At 36.0% G+C, this 27,976-nt stretch overlaps 1 protein-coding gene across 1 annotated transcript in view; it reads right to left on the bottom strand.

The window, feature by feature from the left end:
* Positions 1-4,755: 4,755 nt before the first annotated feature.
* Positions 4,756-27,976, bottom strand: part of WBP4 (WW domain binding protein 4) — a 32,131-nt gene continuing 8,910 nt past the window's right edge. The window contains exons 6-10 of the mRNA XM_061170813.1: positions 27,082-27,128; positions 26,535-26,610; positions 24,584-24,789; positions 20,800-20,963; positions 4,756-5,964 (exon numbers count right to left, since the gene is read on the bottom strand). Coding sequence (XP_061026796.1) covers positions 5,754-5,964; positions 20,800-20,963; positions 24,584-24,789; positions 26,535-26,610; positions 27,082-27,128 — 704 coding nt within the window. The 3' untranslated portion in view covers positions 4,756-5,753. The remainder of the gene's footprint in view (positions 5,965-20,799; positions 20,964-24,583; positions 24,790-26,534; positions 26,611-27,081; positions 27,129-27,976) is intronic.

Here is a 27,976-nt window from a genome sequence, read left to right as displayed (position 1 = left end):
AAGTGTGGAGTCTTAACCACTGGACCGCCAGGGAAGTCCCTAACCAGTTATATATATATATATATATATATATATATATATATATATATATATATGTATATATATATATAAAAGGTGTCATTTACATCCCTGCAGTCCTTGTGAATATTAAGTGCCCCAAAGCACTGGTTTTAAACTTGCTGTTATGGGAACGGCTATAAGGCGGCAGGATTTCTTCGTACCCAACTCTAGTCACTTGGGCAACCAGAGCCTTAGAGGAAGTCGTGTTCCTGGGTTGAAATTAGAGTGGAATATGCCAGAACAAACACCCAAAACCTTGGGTCTCATCACTACTTTTTTTTTTTAATATAATTTTTATCAGAATAAAGTTGATTTACAATGTTGTGTTTTTTGTAGGTGTACAGCATCTTGTTCAGTTACACATATACATATATCTATTCATCTTCGGATTCTCTTCCCATATAGGTTATTAGAGAGTGTTGAGCAGAGGTCCCTGTGCTATACAGTAGGTCCTTGTTATCTATTTTATATGTATTAGAGTGTATATGTTAATCATCCCAACCTCCTAATTTATCCCTTACCAACTTTCCCCTTTGGTAACCATGAATTTGTTTTCTGAGTCTGTGAGTCTGTTTCTCTTTTGTAAATTAGTTCATTGGTATCAATTTTCAGATTCCGTCTATAAGTGATATCATATTTGTCTTTCTCTGACTTACTTCACTTAGTATGATCATCTCCAGGTCCATCCATGTACCTGCAAATGGCATTACTTCATTCTTTTTTATCGCTGAGTAATATTCCATTGTAAATGTATGTGTGTATATATATATATATATATATATACATATATATACGCATACACACACACACACATCTTCTTTATCCATTCCTCTGTTGATGAACATTTAGGTTGTTTCCCTGTCTTGGCTATTGTGAATAGTGCTGCTATAAACATAGGGGTACATGTATCTTATTTTTTCTGGATATATGCCCAGGAGTGGGATTGCTGGATCATATGGAAATTCTATTTTTAGTTTTTTGAGGAACCTCCATACTGTTCTCCATAGTGGCTGCACCAATTTACATTCCTGCCAGCAGTGGGTTCCCTTTTCTCCACACCCTCTTCAGCATTTGTTGTTTTTAATCATGGCCATTCTGACTGGTGTGAGGTGGTACCTCATTGTAGTTTTGATTTGCATTTCTCTAATAATAAGTGATGTTGAGCATCTTTTCATGTGTCTGTTGGCCATCTGTATGTCTTCTTTGGAGAAATGTCTATTTAGGTCTTCTGCCCATTTTCTGATTGGGTTGTTTGGAGTTTTTTGTTGTTGTTGTTAAGTTGTATGAGCTGTTTGTATATTTTGCAAATTAAGCCCTTGTCGGTTGCATCATTTGCAAATATTTTCTCCCAGTCCATAGGTTGCCTTTTCATCTTATTTATGGTTTCCTTTGCTGTGCAAAAGCTTATGTTTGATGAGGTCCCATTTGGGTTTCTTTTGCTTTTATTTCTCTTGCCTTGGGAGACTGACCTAAGAAAACACTGGTACGATTTATATCAGAAAATGTTTTGCCTATGTTCTCTTCTAGGAGGTTTATGGTGTCATGCTTTATATTTAAGTCTTTAAGCCATTTTGAGTTTATTTTTGTGGATGGTGTGAGGATGTGTTCTAACTTCATTGATTTACATGCAGTTGTCTGGCTTTCTCAACACCAGTTGCTGAAGAGACTTTTTCCCTATTGTATATTCTTGCCTCCTTTGTCAAAGATTGACTGAAGGTGTGTGGGTTTATTTCCGGACTCTCTATTCTGTTCCATTGGTCCACGTCTGTTTTTGTGCCAATACTACACTGTTTTGATTACTGTAGCTTTGTAGTAATTGTACAATTACCATGGTATTGTCTGAAGTCTGGAAGGGTTATGCCTCCTGCTTTGTTTTTTTCCCTCAGGATTGCTTTGGCAATTCTGGGTCTGTTATGGTTCCATATAAATTTTAGGATTATTTGTTCTAGTTCTGTGAAAAATGTCATGGGTAATTTGATAGGGATAACATTAAATCTGTAGATTGCTTTGGGTACTATATCCATTTTAACAATATTAATTCTTCCCATTCAAGAGCATGGGATATTTTTCCATTTCTTAAATCACCTTCAGTTTCCTTTATTAATGTTTTATAGTTCTCAGCTTTTAAGTTTTTCACCTCCTTGGTCAGGTTTATTCCTAAGTATTTTCCTTTTTTTGGATGTGATTTTAAAAGGGATTTTTTTTTACTTTCCCTTTCTGAATTTCATTGTTAGTATAAAGAAATGCAACCGATTTAAGTTTTATATTGATAGACCCTAAGGTTTTTTCAAATTGCTGATTTAGAAGTAATATTAGATTAGCCTTATACCTGTCATTTCTAACATGTGTGAGAGGACCTATAATAAATTTCTGGAAGCGGAATTACCCAGTTAATACATATGTGCTTTTAAATTTTGATATTTTGAAAACTTTCTCTATTAGAGGTTGTATCCATGTGTACTGTTCTACAAATGTACATGTTGGATATGGCATGATAAAAGTAGGTGTGGCCACAAGAGACAAGAATGAGGCTTGGGAGGAGGAAGTTTATTATACTCACAGATCTCAGAGAGGAGGTGATCATGTGCCATTCAGGGCTACAGGGGAAACACCAGATTTGGCAGAAGATGGGAGCAAGGGGAAAGTCTAGGCCAATGTCTTTATCAGAGTTTGTTTGGAAGAGGCGAGGTAGGGCAGAATAAACAGTTTAGTATTGGCTAGTCTGAACAATTCAAGTGGGCTTTGGGCTACAGAAGTGGCCTCTAGTTGCCTGGTAGCTGGCCCTGGGATGATTTTGGGGCAGAGGGAATATTTGATTGGTGTGTGAGAATTAGATAAGGAGGTGGTTGGGGCCACAGACTTGGAATTGGCTGGTTTGTATGTGAAAGATGTGCTCCCGGGCAAGCCCTTTGTTCTAAGGGCTAACCTTGGGAGAAGCAGTCTCTCAGCCTGCAAACTTTTTAAGATGTAAAAACATAATAAAATACAGAAAAATTTAAAAGATTAATGCATATACTTTGTGTACAAGATCACCTATTTTCTCACAACTTCACCAACATTAACAAATTGATGTTTGGTAATCTGGTGAAAAATGACATCCAGTTGTAGTTTTGAGTCATCTGTATTTCTTTTTTTTTTTGCTCTTTTCCTTCTATTTTCTCATTCATTCACTAAAAAATATTAACTGCTTACAATATGCCATGTACTTATGATGTGGGCACCCTCAGAAAGCTTACATTTTAAGAAACGTATAGGGCCCATTAGAGAGAAAACTACACAACTTTAGAGAGACATAAAAAAACTGACTAACTGAAAGGACAATGTTGATAGATGAGAAGAATCAATGTCAAAAACAATTATGGCAGTTATTACCAACTCAGTAGGTGTGGTATGGGATCACAGAGTTTTTGGGGGAAGGCAGAGGTGGCAACTTGAAATAATGAATAGATATGAACATTTTTAAACAGAAAGGTACTAATGAGGGTATCTGCTTCACCAGATGTTAAAACATACTATGAAAACACAATAATGAAACCAGTGTGGTGCTGGTACAATAACAGATAACCAGAAACAAACTCTAGTTTATGTATGTGTGAGCAAGTACCATACTATTTTAATTATTACAGTTTTTCAATACTTACAAATCTGGTTGTTTCCCCCAGTACAGTTTTCAGAATTTATAAAAATTGCATTAAAAAACAAAAACTACTTTTGACTGTTTGTTTGGATTATGCTTCTTTGAATACGATTTCATCCAGAAAGCAGACCTCATAGATCCAGGTGTCATAAGGGTTATCCACATATACCCACAATATTAACATGCTTAGCAAAACAAAACAAAAACAAAACAAAACGAAACAAAACCCCACAGTGGCCATGGGGGAGGGGTCAGAGATTACTGGGACTTTTTTAAAACACTTATTTCTCTATTGTTTAGATTTTTTTATATATAATAAAAATACAGTGACTTGATAATCTCCTAACTATACAAAAATAAATATAGGCAAAACAATATAATAGAAAGGTAATGGTAGACATGATATCAAATATTTAACTTCTGCAAAAATCAAGTAATTGAAGCTGGTATATTCTCTACTTATTCTTTCAAAGCAAATAGAAAAGTATATTATTTTTCACGATTTGATTTACTAAAATTTTTGTGTTTGTCAAGAGTCTTTTCTGAGCAATCCTTAAAACCAGTTTCAGTTTAAGGTGAATTGCCTTTAAACTTCTGAGAATACTGCCTTGTTACAAAGGTAAAGGAGATAATTTAAAGAATGCATCAAAGAGAAACACTTTACATAATGAGGTGTGGTTTTAAAAATGTCCTCAAATTTGTTTATTTTGTGTGAGCTAAATATGTGGGTAAAATATAGCAGTACTCCATTTATATCTTATTATCTTTTCCAGTTGAGGAGAGTCAAGCACCAAAATGCACTGCTTATTAGCTAGAAGACAAATGGGCTTGGAGAATGTAAAATACTTCTCTATAACACTATACATTCGTGAAATAGCCAAGTAAGTATACCGAACAAATATAAAGACAAGTCTCCAAATACTATCTATCTCACCAATGCTAAGTTGACGCTGATCAGTATTAGAAGAAAAAAAATGACAATATTTAATTTACTCTTTCATAAAGTTTTTAATAAGCTATAATTTTCTTACATGTACACTAGTAACCTTAAAAAGACAAATACTACCAAATGTTAACTACTGTACAATTTATAAAAAATATAATTTTAAGAATTTGGAATAATAAAGGGAAGGTACCTACTTCAAATGGATTAAATAAGAAAGTGCCACTTTTTAAGAAATTTCACCAGGAAATGGGAAATTTCCACTTTGTCTAAAGGAACACCAAAACCTTTTACTGAAGTCAGAGACCTTGCTATTTTTGTTCAAGACTTCATCTACACAGTTTCAAATAAACCCTAAAAAATATTTTCCAGTACATATAAGGCTGCTACACAGAGTACATGACGGGAAAAAAGGACTCTGTCAGAATGAGAAGTCGTGAAGAACAGAGGTATGTCTTGCTCACCTTTACATCTCCAGTGCCTAGCACAGTGCCTGGCTCACGGTGAAAATGCTTAAGCAGTGGTTGTTGCTTTGCACTGAACCAGGCAGATGATACACCCTTCTACCTCTGGTTCGATTTTCATTCCATATTAAGCACGACCTGAGCTGCAGTCCTGGTTCTTGCCCCTTGACGTTAAATTAAATAAAGTAAGCCCATATGCATACACTTTCTACATCAGTTCTTCTGACAGGATCCTCAGGACTGACGCATCACGGGCTGTGAATCTTCTCTTATGTGGTCTAATTCTTATTTCTTGGATAATATCCACATGCAAAAGTAATGCATTTTCAGTGCAGTACAAGTATGTTCATATGAGTAAGAATGGAATAAAGGCCTTTCTTTTCCATGTTTTAAATAACAGATACATAGCATCTTATGACATAATTAGCAACTTTTAGACACTGAACATAATACACTGTATTACAATGCGATGTGGTAGGCTTCCATTTTAGGAACAAAAATCAATTTCACATGAAAAAAGATTTATTTTACATTTAGAGTAAGTCTAAATTTTTAGCATTTAAGTACTGTAAAATAAACAGAGAGGAGCGTTTAAGATGTATAGTCTCCATTCTGTCCAAAAAGCCCGTACAAGAAGCTTTTTTTACAGTTATTGATCATCACCTCGTTGCCTTAAATTTCTAGATTTTCCATTTTCAATTCTTCTCTTTTTGAAGACTGGGGCCACTCCATCTGCCACGACTCCAAGAGAAGTGACTGTTTTTTCTTTAAAAACCACTTTGGGTTCCCCACCAACATCAGCCTCTGAAGTTGATACATATTCATTTTCAGTGCTTGGAAGTTCCAAATCTACCTCCTCACTGGAACAGAAAGTAAAAATAGAACCATTATTTGACAGAGTAAGATAAACTTTCACCTCATGTGTAAGCCCACCAAAGCCTCAGGTCATCTTCCTAATAATAATAATAGAAGTTAGAAGCTGGTTATTTTGGAGTGGGAAACTATTTTAAAATACTGATTTTATAATATTATTTAAGATACTGAGCACCTGTTTATGTGGACACATGAGGAAAGGTCCCATCTATTCTTTTGTTCCTGTTGGGTGTATCACTGAAGGAAATGCTTGTACTTATGATTAGCAGTATAAGTTACACAGGTGGATAAATGAGAAGTATCTTTGGAAACGGATTTTGCCGTGGACTGACAAGGACTCTGGAGGCTTACACAGCACAAGACGAAAACCATGGAATCTCAATGTTCTGGTGTAGCAGACTCCGTGAGACTGTTTGCCTAGCACCTCGTTTCTAGGACTAGCCCTTCAACTATCCACTTGGTTAGTATGAATAATCAGACGACTAGTCCAGAGCTCAGTACCTAATTAATATGAACCTATCATAGTACCCTACCGTCTACATAGTCAACTGGTTTGTGAAAGAGCAAGTAAGTCACACCATACCCATCAGTCCCGCCCATGAGCTTTTTGAACATGGACCAGAAAGACCATTATGTTTAATGCTCTAGTGGCTAAGAATATAAAACCTGTTGGGAACCATATATCCTCCTACTTAGGGAAAGGAGTTCTGCAGAGATAGAGAATGAGGCTGGCATGCAAAGAAAAGTAGGATGGGAGATGGAGAATCCTGCCAGTGTTTCAGGCCTGGTTCCAATCATTCGTGAGGCCCAATTCCTACCCCTCCTACAACTTGCAGGTAGAACCTTTCTGGGAATCTTTGAACTAATAACCTCTTTTTTTAATTTAAGGTAACTCAAAGTTTCTATCACTTGAAACCAAAAGATTACCTGCTCAGCATGAAAGGAAGAGTGATGACAATAGAGAAAAGGGAATAAAAAGTAAAGGTATGAGTTAAATGTTAGAAGTTCCAGATATTAAGAGTTGAGAAACCCCATCTAAGAAGAGTGAAGATTAGTACAGATCTACACTCCTCAATCTCAGAAGAACTCAGGTAATGTAGTCATTCATCTTGATTCTTGGAAATGAAGGGAGAAAACCCTTTCCTGGAGGCCAGGAGAAGTTTGAAAGGTTATGGTAGATCTACAGTAGTAGTTAACTCTAATAACAGCAGCTATAGTGAATGTCTACTATAAACCAGACAATGCACTAGGCACTTGGAATAGAAATATTCTCTTTTTATTTGGGGTCTTCTAGTTAGTGTCTTTTTTAGCACTAGAACTCCTTTTAACTTTTTTTCCCTTTTGGGAACCACCTCTTCTCCCTTCTGAGTTTTGAGCTTAATTCAGTTCATGTCCAGTCAGAATTCACAGTGGTTAGCTCAGGAATAGGAACTGGGTATGTGATGAAAGCTAAGCAGGACCACTTTTGGAACTCACAAAGCAGCAACTCTTTTTTGCTGGGATCTCTAAGTATAAATATGATATAAGCCTAAAGCTTTGCTACCAAGTGGGGAGAGCCTGTGAGAAAGGCAGTCAAGTCAGAGGAAAGCAGAGACAAAAGTCAGAGGCATTCACTGATTTCTCATCAACTACGGCTCTTGACAACTGCAGTTTAGAGATAACATGATTTTTATGTGTTTGCTTAGAATTTAAATTTAATATATGCTATTCAGTTCAATTATCTTAAAAGTACATGATAACAAATTTGCTTCCCTCTCACACAGACCATGTAGAAAGGTCTACGGTGGTAGAATTGAGAGATCTTTTTATGTTCCATCCTATATATACATGGGTAAAAAAACAGGTTTAAAAGGGGTCTCTAAGCATTGTAATAATTTTTAAAAATGTAACAATAGTTAGGAAATTTGCTAGGATTGCAAAAAACAAAATAAAGGAGAATATAAGTACAAAGAAAATTTCAAATCAGTAATGGATAGTTCAAAACTAGAAAAACCAAAACCAAAAACTATTCTATATAATATAAAACTTGAGGAAGAAGCTATCTTAGTAGATCATGATGTTATACAACATTTCCTCAAAATCTGATGAGGGGATGCAAGAAATAGGAATTCTCACTGGAACAGGTCTTAAATCTGATTTGTTTTGAATAGAGATGCCTTCCAAACTTTATTGTATTAAAAATATATGTTAAATGCCATTTTTGTTTGCTTTTCCTACTTCCCTATTTTCCCTTAAATTGCCAACAATGGTGCTTTCCAAGAAGGCTAGTAGCCCCTGAAGTTGATGGGGTATTCATTCTTGGCTTTGTATTTTTATGTTTTTACAGGAGTGGAAACTAAGGCTTAGAGAGAAGTTAAATAACTTGGTCAACTAAACTGTTATGGTAGTAATATTACTTGGATTAAAACCCAGGCCTGTGTTGATCTAAAACCTATATTCTTCCCCCTAGACCACTCTGCTTCTAGGTGAAACTAAGAAATTCCATTAGCCAAGCAGAGAAAGATTTGAGTAATGAAGAACAATAGGGTTTGGTTGCTGGACAAATGGATCTCTGTCCAAGAAAATCTGAGAGACTCATTTAATTTCACAATCTTGGTGTTTTGTGTTGTATTTTGATAAAGTGATCAAGTCATAGTATTACTTCTTAAGTGGGATTACGGGGAGAGATAAAATAGAAAAAGAGTCCATTTTTGAAATCATGGTCCTAGGGAATTCCTAAGTGGAAGCTAACAGAAGTGGCAGTGAAGTAGGATATACACCCTTGTGACATAATCAGAAGAAAAGAAGTTTGTATTTGAAAGAAAAGAGTCTGCAAATAAAACATCTTACAGAGAATATACCTTCTTTTCAAATAACTTTAGAACAGTTACAAAAAATAATTACATAAACATTTCCTCAAAACCACGGTCATTTCCAAATTCAAAATGTAAAAATTGTAAAGGTTATAATACCTGAACACAATGTAATAAAGGTGGAAAAAAACCCAAAAAACTTCCACCTATGTAGAGATTGAAAAATAAGTCCTTTTGGAAAACCACCAAGTCAAAAGAGTAAGCAAAAACACAATATTAAATTGTTCCAAAAACAATGAAATCAAGGAATCATCACCCAAAGTTTATGTGATATATGGACAGAATTATATTCAGAGACAATACAGCTTTGACTATTTTCATTAAGAAATAAGAACAGACCCCTTCCTCACCTCCTGTCAATAGTCTTAAGTGTTCATCTGAAGAAAGAACAAACACAAAGAAACTTAAGAAAAGTCAGGGGAAGAAAATTATAAAAGTAGAAATTAAGAAACAGAAAATCCATTAATAAATGGATATGTAATAAAATACACAGTTAAAAATAAGAGCTGATTCATTAAGGAAAAACAAATTTAAAAAGCCTTTAGTGGAGACCCCAATCTTCATTCCCACAAAATGATCAACAATTAGATAGCTATCCATGAAGAAAAACAGCTCTAGGAGAGCTCCAGAGTCCATTTAAGAAATTTAAGCAACACAGTGGAACAAAATACCATGAGAATAATTGCAAAAGAAGATAAGAAAGACAACTTCACTTTGCCTGCATCATCCCATCCCCTGAGCTGACACCACTCAGAGACAAGAGGAAACCTCCCAGTTGGAAAGAGTTCCCCTCAACATGAAAAGAAGAGTGGGTGGGTGACCAGCTGATGCAGCCTTTTGGGCCACTGCACGAAGGTCCTGCTCAGGTTTCACTCCACCCACAATGGCGAAGGTGAGACCTACAGAGACTGCTAGGAACGAGGACAAAAATCAGGGACTACCAAGAACAGCGATGCAGTGGGAGTGATTGATTGCAGTTCACAGTGACCTGCTCTACAGACAGACAAAGCAGCTTTTGCCACTGAAGAAAGAACCAACAGACATCACAGCTGCTGCAGATGCCCTGCAGATTTCACCAGGTACTGTGCCGCATAGCTGTTAGCTTTCACTTATGTCAGCTGCCTCAGTCCCTTTGCCCTTGCCACTGCCAGAGCCCGGGAACCACACTGCAGTCAGCTCAGGCCTCCGTGCAAGATGGCAGCCTAGACTCCCATGGCTGACCCCACTGCCCTTTGCATGCTTGGGGCTAGCCCCACCAGCTCTGCACTTTCATGGTGCTGCCCTGACACCCATCACCAGCCTCTACTGCAGTGCTTACCCTCAGGGGGAGATTGTGCAGCCATGGGAAAGCACCCCGACAGCCAGGGTCCCTGAAGCTGTCAGTGAACGTGTAGTTGACTCTGGCCCTTGCTGCCTGCCTGGCCCCTACTACTGTGTGTCTGCAACTGGCCCCGACCACTACATACACAGGCATCTGTAGCTGGCCCCGCAGCCAAGTGTATGCTCACCACCAGAGCCGGCCACCACCACTGCCTGTCCTGGTCTCTAGCTGCTGGACCTGGAAGTGTTGCTGAGGACCCCAACAGCCCTTGCAGCCACTGTGGAACCCCTGCAGTGTCTGCCAAGAACCACACAGTTGTTGGATTCTAGTGACCTGAGCTAAAGCGATAACCGCCCCCCCCCCAGACCCACTGCTGCCACATGCCCCCTTGGCGCCTGGTACCACCAGACCTGCTCCAGTGTGCCCCACCTGCAGGTGGGAGTTTTCCCATACTGACATTAGTCTATAAAGTCTACAAGAGGTTATTCCTTTTTCAAATGTGTAGACACCTACACAAGGCTGCTAGGTTCACCAAGAATCGGGGAAAAATGTCTCTACCAAAGGAATACAGTAAACCTCCAGTAACTAGCCCAAAGAAATTGAGACCAGGAACTATCCAACAAAGAATTCAAAAAAACTGTTCTACAGATGCACTGAGAACTATAAGAGAATACAGGCAAACAATTTAATGATATCAGGAAAACAACAGAAGAACAAAATGAGAAATTCAACAAAGAGATAAAAAACATAAAAAAGAACCAAACAAATTCTGGAGCTGAATAGTACAATGACTGAACTGTAGCATTCAATAGAGAGCTTCAACAGCAGACTAGACCAAGCAGAAAAATCAGTGAGTTTGAAGACAGATCATTTGAAATTCTGTAGTCAGAGGAGAAAAAAAGAGTGAAAAGGATGAAGAACCCTATGGGACTTTTGGGACACAATCAAGAGAAATAATGTATGCATTCTTGGAGTCTCAGAAGACGAAGAGAGGGAAAAAGGGGCAGAAAGATTATTTAAAGAAATAATGACTGAAGGAATTCCCTGGTGCATCAGTGGTTAGGAATCTGTGTTTTCACTACCGAGGGCGCAGGTTCAATACCTGATTGGGGAACTAAGATCCTGCAAGCCACATGGTGTGGCCAAAAAAAAAAAGAAAAGAAAAAAGAAAAAAAGAAACAACGGCTGAAAACTTGCGAAATGTGGGGAGAGATTTGTGGGTCCAAGTTGAAGTTAGTAGGTCACCTCTAAATTTCAATCCAAAAAGATCTTTTTCAAGACACATTTTACTAAACCTGTCTAAAATCAAAGAATTTTAAAAGCAGCAAGAAAAAAAATTTCTCTCATACAAGGGAATTTCATAAGGCTATCAGCAGATATTTCAGTGGAGACCAGAATGATATATTCAAAGTGCTGAAAGAAAAAAAGAAAAAAAGCTAACTAAAAATACTTTACCAAACTAAACTGTCCTTCAGAAATGCAGGTGAGATAAAGACTTTCCCAAAAAAAAACAAAAAAAAACGCTGAGGGTATTCATCATCACTAAAAGTGCCTTATAAGAAATGCTGAAAGGTTGCTAATTACCAACATGAAAACACACAAAACAATGGTACAGGTAAGCACAGAGTCAGATACAAAACAGTTTAATAATATAATATGGTGGTGTGTTAACTATTTAACTCTAGTATAAAGGTTAGAAGACAAAGGTATTAAAAATAGCTATAGCTAAAACAATTTGTTAATGTATACACAATATATAAAGATGTAAATTGTGACATCAAAATAATACTGTAAATCAACTACGCTTCAATAAAACATTAATGGGGGGGCAAGTGAAAAGGTACTTTTTGTATTCAACCAAAGTTATTAGCATAAAATAGACTGTCATATATATATGATCTTTCATATAAGCAGCATGGTAATTACAAAGCAAAAACCTAAAATAGATTCACAAAAGATAAAGAGAAGGAAATAAAAGCATACCACTATGGAAACTCATCAATTCAAAAAGGAAGGCAGCAAGAGAGAAAAAAAGGAAAAAGGGAACTACAAAACTGCCAAAAACCAATAAGATGGCATTAGTAAGTCCTTAAGTATATTAATCTAAATGTAAATAGATTTAATTCTCCAATCAAAAGGTACAGAGTGGTGGATGGATAAAAACACAAGAACCAACTATATGCTGCCTACTAGAGACTCACTTCAGATTTAAAGACACACATAAGCTCAAAGTTAAGGAATGGAAAAAGATATTCCATGCAAACAGAAACCAAAAGAGGGCAGGGGTAACTATTATTTATATCAGACAAAATAAACTTTAAGCCTAAAATGGTAACAAAAGACAAAGAAAGTCATTATATAATGATAAGGGGGTCAGTTCATCAAGAAGATGTAACAACCTTAAATATATATGTGCCCAACACTGGAGTATATTAAGCAAAAACTAACAGGTATGAAGGGAGAAATAGACAACAACACAGTAACAGCAGAAGCCTTAAATAAATCACTTTCAACAATGGATAGATCATCCAGAGAGAAAATCAACAAGGAAACATCGGACTTGAACAATACTTTAAACCAAATGGACCTTACAGACATATAGAGAACATTCCGTCCAACAGCAGCAGAATACACATTCTTTTCAAGCACACACAGAACATTCTCCAGGACAGATCACATAATAGGTCACAAAATAAATCTTGGCAAATTTGAGAAGACTGAAATCATACCAGGTATTTTTTCTGACCAAAATGGTAAAAAACCAGAAATCAATAACAGGAGGAAAGATGGAAAATTCACAAATATATGGAAGTTAACACACTCCTGAACAGTTAATGGGACAAAAAAGAAATCAAAGGAACTCAAAAAATATCTTCAAACAAATGAAAATGGAAACACAATATACCAAATCCTACAGGATGCTGCAAAAGCAATTCGAAGAGGAAAGTTTATACTGATAAATGCCTACATTAAGAAAGAGATAAATCTAAAAAAAACAACCTAACTTTACACCTCAAGGAACTAGAAGAAGAACAAACTAAGACCAAGGTAGCAGAAGGAGGGAAATAACAAAGATCAGAGCAGAAATAAATGAAATAGAGACAAGATTAGGAAAGATAAGAAACCTAAAAGCTGGTTTATTGAAAAGAGAAACAAATTTGACAAACTTTTACCTAGACTAAGAAAAAAAGAGAAGATTCAAATTCAGAAATCAAAGAGGAGACATTAAACTGATACCACAGAAATAAAAAGGATTGAAAGAGACTACTATGAACAATTATACACCAACAAATTGGATAACCTAGAAGAAATGGATACATTCCTAGAAACATACAACCTACCAAATGAATTGTGATAAACAGAAAATCTGAACAGATCAGTAACAAGGAAGGATACTGAACCAATAATTAAAAACCTCCCAACCCAAAAAAGGCCAGGACCAGATGGTTTCACTGGAGAATTCTATAAAACATTTACAGAATAATTAATGTCAATCCTCCTCAAACTCTTCTGAAAAACAGAAAAGAAGAGAATATTCCCAAACTCATTACAGGAGGCTGGCATTACCCTGACACCCAAGCCAGATAAGGACACTACAAGGAAAGAAAACTATAGACCAATATCCTCAATAAATATAGATGCAAAAATTCTCAACAAAATATTAGCAAACTGAATTGAACAGCACGTTAAAAGGATCATACACCACGATCAAGTGAGATTTATCCCTGAGATGTAAGGACAGATGGTTCAACATTTGCAAATCAATTGATATTGATTGAAACTGAAAGATAAACATCTTATCATCTCAACAGATGCAGAAAACGCATTTGACAAAATACAACATCATTTCATGATAAAAATACTCAACCAATTGGGAATAGAAGGAACATCACACAGGCCATATATGACAAATCTACAGCCAATATCATACTCAGTGGTGAAGACTGAAAGCCTTCTCTCTGTGATCGGAAACAGGACAAGGGTGCCCACTCTTGCCACTCCTATTCAACATAGTATTGGAAGTCCTAGCCAGATCAATCAGGCAAGAAAAAAAAAGGCATCCAAATTGGAAAGGAAGTAAAATTATCTCTCTTTGTAGATAAGATGATCTTATATATAGAAAACCCTAAAGACTCCCCCTGCCCCCCTCCCCCTCCAGCAAACTGTTGGAACTACTCAATAAATTCAGTAAATTTGCAGGATACAAAATCAAAATACAGGAAATTCCCTGGAAGTCCAGTGGTTAAGACTCTGTGCTTCCACTGCAGGTGGCACGGGTCCAATCCCGTCACGGGTCAGGGAATTAAGATCCTGCAAGCTGCACAGTGTGGCCAAAAACACCAAAATCAAAATACAGAAATCAGTTGCATTTGCATACACTAACAACAAAACATTTGAAAAAGAAAAAAAAAAACAATCCCATTCACAATGCATCATAAATTATAAAACACTTAGTGATAAATTTAACTGAGGTGGTGAAAGGTCTGTATACTGATAACTACAAGACACTGAAGGAAATTGAAGACACAGACAAATAAAGATATCCTGTGTTTATGGATCAGATCAATTAATATTGTAACGTCCATACTACTCAAAGCCATCTGTAGATTCAATGCAATCCTGATCAAAATTCCAATGGTATTTTTCACAGAAATAGAAGAACAATCCTATAATTTTTATAGGAACCACAAAAGATCCCAAACAGTCAAAGCAATCCTGAGAAAGAAGACCAAAGCTGGAGGCATCACACTTCCTGATTTCAAACTATACTACAAATCTTTAGTAATCAAAACAGTATGATACTCTCATAAAAACAGAAACATAGACCAATGGAAAAGAATTGAGAGCCCAGAAATAAACCCTCACATATAGGGTCAACTAACATTTGACAAAGGAGCCAAGACTATTCAATAGGGAATATATATTCTTTTCAATAACTGGTGTTGGAAAAATTGGGTAACCACATGCAGAAGAATGACACTGGACCCCTATCTTACATCACTCACAGAAATTAACCCAAAGTTTATTAAAGACTTAAACATAAGAAATGAAACTGTAAAACTGCCAGAAGAAAACATAAAAAAAAGAGCTCTACCTGACACTCATCTTGGCAACGATTTTTTGGATATGACACCAAAAGCATGGTCAACAAAAACAAAAATCAACAAGTGGGACTACATCAAACTAAAAGCTCTGGGCAGCAGAAGAAATAATCAACAAAATGAAAAGGAAACGTACAGAATGGAAGAAAATATTTGCAAATCATATATTTACTAAAGGGTTAATATTCAAAATATATGAAAAACTCATAACCCAATTACAAAATAACCCCAAAGAATCCAATTAAAAAATGGGCAGAGAAACTGAATAGACATTTTCTGAAGAAGACATACAAATGGGCGAAAGGTACATGAAAAGATGCTTGACATCACTAATCGACAGAGAAATGTGAATCAAAACTGCAATATCACCTCATACCTGTTAGAATGGCTAGTATTAAAAAGACAAGAGATAACAAGTGTTGGTAAGGATGTGGAGAAAAGAGATACCTTCAGCACTGTTGGTAGAAATGTAAATTGGTACAGACACTATGGAAAACAGTATGGAGGTTCCTGATATTAAAAACAGGACTACCATATGATCCAAGATTCCCACCTCTGCATATACATCCAAAGGATATACAAATGGATCTTGAAGAGATACCTGCACCCCCATGTTCACTACAGCATTATTCACAATAGCCAAGATATGGATAAAGACGATGTGGTATATACATACAGTGGAATATTATTTAGCTATGAGAAAGAAGGAAATCTACCATCTGTGACAACATAGATGGACCTTGACAGCACTGTGCTAAGTGAAATAAGACAGAGAAAGACAAATACTATATGATATCATTTATATGTGAAATCTAAGAAATCCAAACTTACAGAAACAAGAGTACAGAGGTGGTTACCAGGTCTGAGGAATGGGGGAAATGGGGAGATTGGGCAAAAGGTACAAATTTCCAGTTATAAGACTATTTGGGGGAATCTAATTTATAGGATGGTGATTATAGTAACCATACTGTATTACATACCTTAAAGCTGCTAAGAGACTAGGTCTTAAATGTCCTCACCACAAAAAAACCAACCAACCAACCAAACAGAAACATGGTAATTAAGTGTGACATGGAGGTGTTAGCTAACACTATTGTGGTAGTCATTTTGCAACATGTCAATCAAATCAACACACTGCACACTTCACTTATTTACTTATTTTGGCCGCACTGTGCGGCTTGTGGGATTTTAGTTCCCCGACCAGGGATTGAACCCAGGCCCTCGGCAATGAGAGTGTGGAGTCCTAACCACTGGACCACCATGGAATTCCTATGCACACTTTAAACTTACATGTTATATGTAAATTATAGTATCTTAACTAATTTCTTAACTAAAGAAAAAAATTCTTTAACAAATATCATCCCAAAAGAATAAAAAAGTTTACAATGTGAAAGGATTTAAAAATAATTGAAAAATTTAAACATACAGGAAGTTTAATGTATTACCATATGTTTTAAATTTTAAGCCCTTGATGAAACACAAGATTTTAGGGGAAAATATGAATTACTGAAACTGACTAGCTGAAGCTACTTCCTACCCCTGCCCCCCTAACACCAGCTGCAGCATGTAACAGTGACTGAGTGCTTAGGTGTTCTAGGTACCAAGTATGAACACAGTGATAAATGTGTTAACTTGTTTTTTTCTAATTTATTCCTCACAATAAATTAGAAATTAGGCAGGAACTATTATTATCCCATTTTACAGATGAAGAAATTGAGGCTCATGTAGATTAGGCAACTTGCCTAATGTCACATAGATAGTATCCAAGAGACTGAAAAAGCTATCAAAAATTACCTCCCCCTAGAACTCCAGGACCAGAAGATTTTACTAGTGATTTTTTTAAAAACTTTTTAATCCCAGGGAAACTATTAACTATTTTAGAACATTAAAGAAATGCAAAGCTACCTAATCCATTTTATTTAGCATAAGTCAGATAAATTATAAAATTTAAAATTATCATACGTTTAACAAACAAAAACAAAACTAAACCATAGACCACCATTTCCCAATCAGTTTAACACATTAGAGCTATGGCTACTGAAATTCACCAAAATCTATTTCTGATAATAATCCTTGAACAATCCAGAAATAAAGCACACTTCCTTAACATAATAAAGATTATCTATCTTAAGCCAATAGTCAATATAATCCTCAATATAAATTTTAGAGACATTTCTATCGATATCAGCAACAAAACAGATGTGTAGAAATGCCCACTCCCCTTATTATTATATTAACATTGGGCTTAAAAATGTAACTAAAATAAATAGGACATGAAATAAATAGGAAGTAGTATCAACAGAAAAAAATCAAAAAATATTTGCAGACAAGTTTCTACGTGGAAAACCCAAGACTCAGAGTAAGTCTTAAAAATAATAATCAGCAACATAATTGGACACATAGGCTTTTTCACACCATAATTACTGGTTTACAAAATAATGGAAAAAATGGACTAAATCTGCAATTAAAAATAGCAAAATATGTAAAAATTTATTCATGTACTTAATAAACATGTACTAAGCACCTATTATGTTCCAGTCACTGTTTTTAGTCCTGAGGTTACAGAAATGAATCAAGTAGACTAAGTGGCTACTTAGCTTACATTCAAGAAATGCCAGCATGAGACTTACACAGAGGCAGCTACAAAAGCCAGAGAGAGAATCCTACGAAATGACTTGAGTAAAAAGAGGCATGTACAACATTTTTTGATGAAACTATGAAATATTGAAAACACATCAATTTTTGCCAAATTCAACAAGTATAATTTATTTGTAATATTTATATAAATATTATACTTGTTGAACACTTGCAAATGATTTAATTAACATGGAAAAAATGGGAAGAGACTACTTAAGAAAATTTGCAAAAAAAAATACAGGGATATACCACCAGATATCAGAACATACCATATAAAAGGATATAGTTAAATCATAATAATTAAGGCTTTATGGTACTGTCACAAAGATAGATGGACCAATGGAACAGAATAGATAGCCAGAAACAAACTGGTAAATTTAAGAATTAAACACATAAAAAAAAAAAATGCCACTTAAAAATGGGGAAGAATGGTACTGGCAAAATCGGTTTGCCAGGTAAGATAAAAAATTATTTTACAATCTCATCTTGGGACTTCCCTGGTGGTCCAGTGGTTGAGAATCCATCTTACAATGCAGGGGACACCGGTTCGACCCCTGGTCAGGGAACTAAGATCCCACATGCCGAGGGGCAACTAAGCCCACGTGCCACAACTGCTGAGCCTGCGTGCCACGACTACTGAGCCTGCATGCTCTGGAGCCCACGTGCCACAACTAGGGAAAAGCCCGCACGCTACAACTAGAGAAAAGCCCGCGCACCGCAATGAAGAGCCCACGCGCCACAACTGAGACCCGATGCAGCCAAAGAATAAATAAATATTAAAAAAAAAATCTCATCTCATACAATGTATCAAAATTATTAAAGATGGATTAAATAACTACATAAAAGATGGATTAAATAATTACATAAAAATGTGGGCTTCCCTGGTGACACAGTGTTTAAGAATCTGCCTGCCAATGCAGGGGACACGGGTTCGATCCCCGGTCAGGGAAGATCCCACATGCTGTGGAGCAACTAAGCCTGTGCGCCACAACTACTGAGCCTGTGCTCTAGAGCCTGCAAGCCACAACTACTGAGCCCGAGCGCCACAACTACTGATGCCTGCGCGCCTAGAGCCTGTGCTCTGCAGCAAGAGAAGCCACAGCAATGAGAAGCCCGTGCGCAGCAACGAAGACCCGACACAGCCAAAAATAAATAAATAAATTTAAAAAAATAGTAATAATTACATAAAAAAGAAGTAAGACCACACAAACAAGGAGGAGATACAAGTATAAATTTGACTTTTGGATGAAAAAAGGTAGTATCAATAAAACAGATCACAAAGGAAAAGAAAAGATATCAGACTAAACATTACAAAGTTCTACACATCTAAAACCATTATAAGCACAATTAAAAGTTAAACTACAAATGTGGAAAATCCACCATAACTACTACTAATAAATGGTTAGCTTCTGTACTACATAAGGATCTTATGCAAGTAAGGAAAGACTAATACTTCAATAGAAAAATTTGCAAAGACTATGAACAGACAATTCACAGAAGAGTAAATACAAAACACTGATAAATACAGGTATATGAAAAAAATGTTTCAACCTCACCAGTAAATCTACTTAGGAAGTCAGACACAATCCATCACATATTAAACTGGCTGATGTTAAGAATAATGGCTTTACAGTAAACTTATCACATGGAAAACAAAATACTCAAATTTTAAGAAATCTCAACTTTGAAGTACAGGAGATATTGGTATAGGAAGACCATCCTCCTATTGTAAGTCACTTAAGAAATCACTTAGGGGCTGAAGTAATCAATGCAGTCTATTATTTCTGCAACTTCAATATACACAATCAATATACTTACGGTCCCTGGCACTATGTAGCATTAAATACACATTTCCTAATATTTCATTAAGTAAAATAAAAGCTGAATATTTAATAAAAACATTTTAATAGTTCAAAGCTATATTATGGTACAGTATCACTAAGGAATCAATTCTTATTAGAACAGTACATAAAGCTGTCCAAAACTTGTATTACTCCATCTTCTGAAAAAACATGACCTTTTCATTAAAGTACAGTTTTTTGGTTTGTTTTTTTTGGCTGCCCGCACGGTATGCGGGATCTTAGTTCCTTGACCAGGGATCAAACCCAGGCTCCCAGCAGTGGAAGCGCAGAGTCCTAACCACTGAACCGCCAAGGAAGTCCCGTAAAGTACAGTTTTAACAATGAATAATTTCACTATAAAAGTATGCATGGAACAGTTATATTACATTACCATTTCAAAGCATTAATGTTTGGAGAAAAACTGCTTAATTCATATAAATACTTTTTTCCCACCTGAAGATATTTTTTAAGCATTTAAAAAACACCAATGTGTGAAGCTGGGGGTGACATTTTCCTTTCATTGTGTAAATGATCCTAAGACAACAGCTGATATGAACACATAAGCTAATAATGTAAACCAGGTAACATCTCTACCATGATCTTGTTTAGTTGATAAAACTGCCATTTTTTGAATAAAAACTTAAAAACTTAGCTAAGTGTCATAAGCCATTTTCAATTCAGTAACAAAACAAGAGCTTTTTTCTTGCCTTTAGATAGATCCCATGAAGCATGTACTGAATATGCAGGTATTTGTTTCTCTGATAGAATAACGATGGTTGAATGTGATAATGCACATGTGTGTATGGTATGTTAGTGTGGGAATGTGTGGTCAATAGAAATGTCATGTCTTAGTAAGAATTAAAACAATCATTAGTTTACTTTAAAAAAATAAACCTTAGCTTACATTTTAAAATATTTAATTAGAAAAAACAAAACCATTCTAGAAATAAAGGAAATGAGCTACACTTTTAATGAGCACCTTATTCCTGAAATTAGGTACTGCAATTTATGGAAGTAATGGGACATAAAATACCTGTAATAACAGTGGCATTAAGTTTCATGTACTTACTGGGACTCAATCTCTTGTTTAATTTCTTGCCATTCTCCATATGGGTTTGATTTTTTATGAGCTTTGGGTTTTTCTTCATTTGGACCTGATGAATTCTTCCCTTGGGTATTTTTTTCTTTCTGTGTTTCTGGTTCAGTTCCTTTATCACTATTTTTATTTTTTTCCTGAAATGTCAAAGTTAAGAAATAACAAACTTCAAGCAAAACTGCCAGGACCAAAAATTTCTTTAACGTAGTCTTGGTATTGATTTATAAATAATACATTAACTCAATAGTTCAAATTTGCACGTAACACAACAAATGTACATAAAAGAACTTCTTTAATGCTTGATTAGGTTTTTCATTAAGTCTAAAATGCTAACACATCATGGCCAAGGCTGTATTTTAAAATAATATAACATGATCCTATTAACGTTCTACCCCCCTCAGAGACATACACTGGCCTTTTTATCCTCTCTTCTCCATTTTACTGCTTCTCTCCTTACTTACATGTCCAACAGTGACCTCCCTTTATACTGTGCCCCTTTTGAATTTAATGCCATGTCACTGGACCCTTCTATACCCATTATCTATTTAAAGAACTCCCTCAACAAATTAGTGTTAACTGAAATCCATCTTCATGTTGAGGACACTGCCAAGACCTCACTGGCCTATACAACTGGTAATGATGTGAAATTAGAAAAAGACATACCCCTGAGGTATTAGTAGCTCCCAAGGAGCCCCTGGAGAGGGCTGGTGCTTTTACGGCGCTTTTATCATCTGGGATAACAAAGCCCCGTGGCCTGGTTTAGCATGTGGACCATGCATTAGATTTCAGTCTCTTCGTAAACTGCACAACCATGGGTGGCAGTCCTGGAACACTGTTTTGTTTGCAATTCTTTGAATGGATGTTAACTCATTCCCTTATGCTGTTGATATCATAGAAGTAGGAGACAGCATCAGCTTTCTCTTAGACAACCTGACTGCTTCCAAGCCATGACATTTTTAAAGTAAGACATTTTTACTGAGGTCATGCAATAAATGCCTCCTCCTCTGAGGCTCATATCACCTTCTATATAGTTCTCTTCCATTCTTCCTCTCATGATCTAATGACCTCTGGCCACTACTCCATATATATTTTTTTTAATGTTCACACTTCATTGTATGTATGTTTTTTCCTTTATTTATTTATTTACTTTTTGGCCATGTGGCATGTGAGATCTTAGTTCCCTAACCAGGGACTGAACCCACGCCCCTGCATTGGAAGCGTAGAGTCTTAACCACCGGACCGCCAGGGAAGTCCCCATTTCTCCATATCAAGTGATGACTCTGGCAACTCTGTATGTTCTCTCTGTTCAAATTCTTGTTGTCCACACTGTAAAGCAACTATACTCTAATAAAAACGAAACGAAACAAAAAACCAAAACTCTTGTCATCCCAGAGCTTAAAAATTCCCTACCTTCAGTTTTGTGACCCACAAGACCAATGACTTTGGCCTTCACTATATTTCAGCTGCCTAATAAGATATTCTCCTCATATGTAGCACTTGGTGCATAGGTAATATTCAAATATTAGATCCTCACACTTATGTTCCTTTTAATTTGAATGAGGTCATCACTCAAAAATGCCCCACTTACGAAATTTTAAACTCCAAAAGCCCACCCTCTGACCACAATGTTATTCTTTTGGCTTTCCGGCTCGCTTACTTCTACAATACCTCCTATCCAACATTGTTACCATCTCTACTACCTTAATTTCCTGTGTTCTGAGTTCATTAGTCTCATCTAGACTTTACATTCTTCATTATCAGGCCCCAGCCCACAGAGAATCACGTTATAAACATTCTTTTGCTAGCACCCTTAAATATCTTTGTCCCTATGCCTGTCTATTGCGTAGGACCTAAAAATCTCCAACACAAATCTATCCAACCATTAGTTTGTCAAGTGTTACAAAAAAAATCACACAACCATACAAACTGATGAGATTTCAGAATTTATGACATCCAATTTCAGCAGAGACTTTAACACTGCTTAGTAATGTGTCTCCAGTTATTTCTTCTCCTGGTCCCCTTAGTGATTATTCAAAATACATATTCAGCTCCACAGGGCTGAATTAATAATTTTATATTCATATCATGGAATACTATCCATCCATTATTTTAGTACATGAAGACTTAACGATGTCTTTGTGACAGATCAAATTGGAAAGTGATAATAAAACCTTATTACAGTATGACTCCATACCTTGTTTAAAGCAATGTACGAGTCTGAATAGAAAATTATAGACCAATAACATCAAGGTATTATACTGATTTCTCTGGGAAGCGGCAGGATTATAGTTTGTCCTTTTTTGTTTATCTGTATTTTGTAGTATTTTGTTTGCTTGAAGTTAATAATATCTGTCCCACGTTGGATGCTGGGTTACCTAAATTTCACTATAAACATTGTGAGATATCTACTACACAAGAGCTTTGCTGCTGCTCTTCTATAAACTGGATACATTCCTCACCCTAAGTTCCACCAAGATTTATGGGGTAGGTTAAGAAGTTGCAGGCAATGACAAGACCCTAGGTAAGGCTGGAAGTGCCCTCTCTCCAGCATCCTGGATATTCCTTCACCTCTCAGGCCAGTACTCAACCATGGATCAATGCTATGTATCTTGTCTGCTTTAGCACCCAGGCTCCTGAGTGTTCCTGGAAAGGTCACAAAAGCAGGACTAGCAATACTATTAACACTATTAAAATGTCTGTTTTACTTTCCCACCATGGTTGGGCACTTAGCACCACCACCTGTCAATCCTCTTACTTAGTTCATTTCTTCTCCCACCCTGGCTCAGTGATTATTTTAGACTGTTAATGTTGTCAAGCTCCCCAAAGCTTCTCACTCTCAGCAAGCAATCTTGATTTCTTTATACATGAGTAAGTTGAGGCTAAAAGGCAGGACTCTTCTTTCCTGACAGCAAATCATCCATAGGCATACCTTATAGAAAATGAAAACCTTACCTTCTTACAGAAAATGAGTTTATTCCTTGTTCAAGACCAACCTATCCACTTACCCGTGTTGGTATTCCCTTTCTACCTCCTTTGGAGTCCCTCTTAAGGAAAACATCACCACTACAAATCTCTCACAATTAAAAGTCAGTATGTAGCCACCATCTTATCATCTAATTTCTACTTTTCATTTCATATCCAAACCACATGTACACTGTGAACCACTTTTCATCCTCCTGTAATCTGAGTTTTCCCACCTAAAACTCTGGTATAACTGCTAGAAGGATATCAACGACTTCCTTACTGCAAAATTCAATGGACAGTTTTCCTTTTCTAGACCTAGTTAATCCCTGATGTTCTCTACTCCTTTGGCTTCTGGGATACTGAATTCTTCTGCTTCTCAGCATACCTTCCTAATCATTCTTTCCTCATTCTGCCTTGTGGGCTCCTCTTTCTCTCCTGCACTTAAATGTTTAATGTTCCCCAAGGTCATTTTCCTAGGTTACTTCATCCATTCCGAGACTTAAATTACTACCAGTATGTTGATGATACTCAAATTAACATTTCTAGCCTAGACATTCATACTTGCGTGTTCAGACAGCTCTCTGAATGTTAGAGGCATTTCAAACTTAGGAGGTCTAAAAATGAATTTACTATGTTGTTATCAAATAGATATCAATAAATGATACAACCATTTATCCAGGTGCCAAAATGCATCTCTTGGTTTTATTTCTATCTTCTACCAGAAAGCTGAAGAAAGCCTGTAGATCTTTTCATAAATTAACAAACTGTTGTAAAGAGTAAATCAAGAACTTACCTTAAACTTTATTTTTAGCTTTTGTGTTTCTGTAGAGACCTCTCCTTTTTTCCCTCCCTTTTCTGCTTCTTGTTCCCCATCAGAATCACTACGTGAATCTGATGGTTTGGACTCTTCTAGGGTGCCAAGTGACTTTTCATTGACTTTACTAGAAAGCAGATCGCCAGAGTGTGGAATGAAATCATCAGGTTTTTCCCATCTGGATTCTATTCAACACATTTTAATAGTCATGTTATTTAGTTACCAATTCTCTTTAGAAGTAATTCCCAATATAATGTTTCCTGTCACTTACAGTATATTAAGTGACAACACTGCATCTGTTTCATACCATCACTTGATCAAGAAGATAATAAATAAGAGATCCCAAAGGTCTTGCTATTATCTCTCAGAAATTAAATTCAAGCATCTGGATTCACTAGATGTATAAACTACAGCCCCAATGGAAAGAGACCTAAGAACTGGTAATACTTTCTGAGGACTCAAAATTTAACCAACACCAGTTTCAGGAAACATCGTAATGGGCACACATGAGATTTCCTGAAATTTATTTATCACAAAATTTACCTGGGATCTTCATAAAGTGGAATAATATGGCGAAGATCTGAATGAATATAATTTGTCATTTTATAATAAGGGGAAAAAAAAAATCTCAGTTGAACTCTACTGCCACCCAGTGGTTTGTTGGGCTTTTAGTAAAATGATAGCAGTTCTAATTATCTGCAGTTATTCTCTATTTTTAGTTTAATAAAAGGGACAGGGATTCTAAAATTTATTGTTCAACTGGGAAAGTTTTAAGAGTAAAGGGGGCTCTATTAATAATCACATTGATCCAGACATAAACTGAATAAATCGTTGAGGGAAAATCAGTATGTATAGTCCCTTATTAATTACAGGGTTCTTTCCAGCACTAATGAAAAAAATTACTTTTTCCTTGTCTCTATTTCACACAAGTAATAAAAGAACTTACAAGAAATAATTGGTTAAGCATCTAATATGTACCAGGCACTGTTTGGGGAACTTTAGAGACACATGACCATCATGAACTCACGGAGTACAGGATCAGCTCTACTTAAGAGCAAATATAGGCTCAGTGACTTACCCACAATCATAGAGCTGGTAAGGGAAGCTGTGCGTTGAGCTCACTCAGATCTAACTCTATAGTTATATTATATGTTATTTTATCTTTATAAGGATTCAGTACATCAAGTTTACTGAGATAGAAGCATTGTCATCATTAGGCAGGCTGGGTATCTACTTGGAGGTCAAAAGGGCCTTTTCCTCCTAAAAGACTTAATGCTATGTAGCAGTCTTTGGATAGCAGGAATTAAAAAACAAATAAAAAAACAAAGCTCAAAGTTACACCAATACTATAGCTATTTTGGTAAATTTAATTGCAGAAGAAACCAACTATAATTACTGGAAAGGCTAGTTTTATGAAATTAGATAAAATCTTAATTTGAAAAACTTAGATAATAATTAGGTAACAATAATTATGCATGTTTTCTAAATATTTATATAACTGAAAATTATTAAATTAGTAAAAGTGAAAATTAGACAGTCTTAGCCACTGCTAAAATAGCTTCAGTTCTGCTTTTTAAAATAGGAGAAGGCAAGTTGAATGAAGTGATCTTCCAAGGTAATGATTATGTTTCTAAAATAATCACGATAAAAACCAATGATGGTAGAGAAAGTAAAAATGATTTTCAAAGTAAAAAAATTTGTGAATGCAGTATCACTTGAAAATAACAACACATGACTCAGTATATTATAGAAATCTTTTTGCTTTTCCATTGTATTAATGTTTTTAAATTATAAAAAATACATACTTGCTACAGAAATATGTTTATCACTATACTAAAATTCTCAAGTTCAGACAATTCATCAGCAGGCTAATAAGCAGTGTGAGGTACAATTTTAGACAGCTTAAGAGATAAAGAAAGGTAATACTTACCCCCTGTTTCTGTATTATAATAATAGGTATAGCCATTTTCACTTAAACCTTCTACCCAAACGGTCTTCACTGCCGTCTAATGGGAGGAAAAAAACCAGCATAAACTGAAGATGTGGTTATATATTAGATAACTAAGGCAGAGTCAGCCAACCTTTCCTTTCCTCTTGACGCCTGGCAATTAGGGGTGGTGGTACTGATCATGGCCGGGAAGCTTGATTTGTGTTAATCATGAGCCACCTTTCAGGGAGGGAATGCCTTGCCTCTGAAAGCCAGAAACAGTTCTTTGCAGACTGACAGGGACATGTAAATGGCAACTGACTGCAAACCAACTAATAATATTTGCCCTGTGTGGACTTTTAGGGTAGACATCACTTTTCCACCTCCATCCACCCTTTTAACAAAAGGACTATAGAAAGAAAGGAACAAAGGGGGTTGGGGGGACAGGGAGGCTTATCTGGAAGTTAATTTACTTAATCAACCCTACAAAAATCCCAGAAGCCAATCACTTAAAAGAATTTTAAAAAGACTATTAATGTGCTTCAGTTACCTTTTTTAAGTTTCCTTGAAATCCTTCAGGTTTCTCCCACTGAGATGCTTAAAGCAAAATATATTGCATTTGTAAAATCTTCCCAAAAAAATTTAATTTGGCAAAAAATTACAAGATATTCAACATGAACGAAACGCTACGTGTCTACAGTTTAAAACATAATTGAAAAATAAAAAGAAACAACATACATCCCAGTAGTACTGTGAAGAATACATGTGAATGCAATGTAACCAAGAAGGAAGGACAGAACGAAGGATAAGAAGTTACTGGTACTTCACAAGAATTATTACAGCTAGGTAGGGCTTCTCTTAAAGATTTCTTGGAATTCAGGGTTGATAAATTTTGACATCTTGGGGCAGGGGAGAGTGAGAGATGGGATGAATGACTCCAAAGAGGAATAAGATGAAGAATGCAGGAATTAAAAACAAATATTGCTGAGAGCAAGAGTATATAAAGTAGGATGGTGAACAAAGGCAGCAAGGAACAGGCACCAGAAGGGAGAAAAAATGTAATTAATAAATAATTTCTATGTAAATTTGAGAAAGACTTATAATCCCTAGCATACAATTATTTATGGTTCACTGCTGAACAACAACACGCACTTCACTTACGGCTCAGTGCAAACTCTCAGAGATTGTTACTATTTCTATGTTGTCAAAAACTGACTGTGATTCTAGACATCTTAATAATTACCATAATACTGGTAGCCCAAGGTTTTCTTCATGATTAACTCTCTAATCTCATTTCCTACCTTCCTGACCATTCTTACCTTTTCTTCTACCCATTCCTTTAATATATGTACCACCCACCCTTTCTACTTCTTGTTCTCTTCTTTCTCCTTGTGATCTCATACACTCCTAAAAGTTAAAATATTTACAAAGTTTTATTGAGAAAA

This window comes from Eubalaena glacialis, chromosome 16, assembly GCF_028564815.1.
Source record: "Eubalaena glacialis isolate mEubGla1 chromosome 16, mEubGla1.1.hap2.+ XY, whole genome shotgun sequence".
NCBI lineage: Eukaryota > Metazoa > Chordata > Mammalia > Artiodactyla > Balaenidae > Eubalaena > Eubalaena glacialis.
Note: the sequence above shows the minus strand (reverse complement) of the source record. Positions and strands in the feature narration are given on the sequence as shown.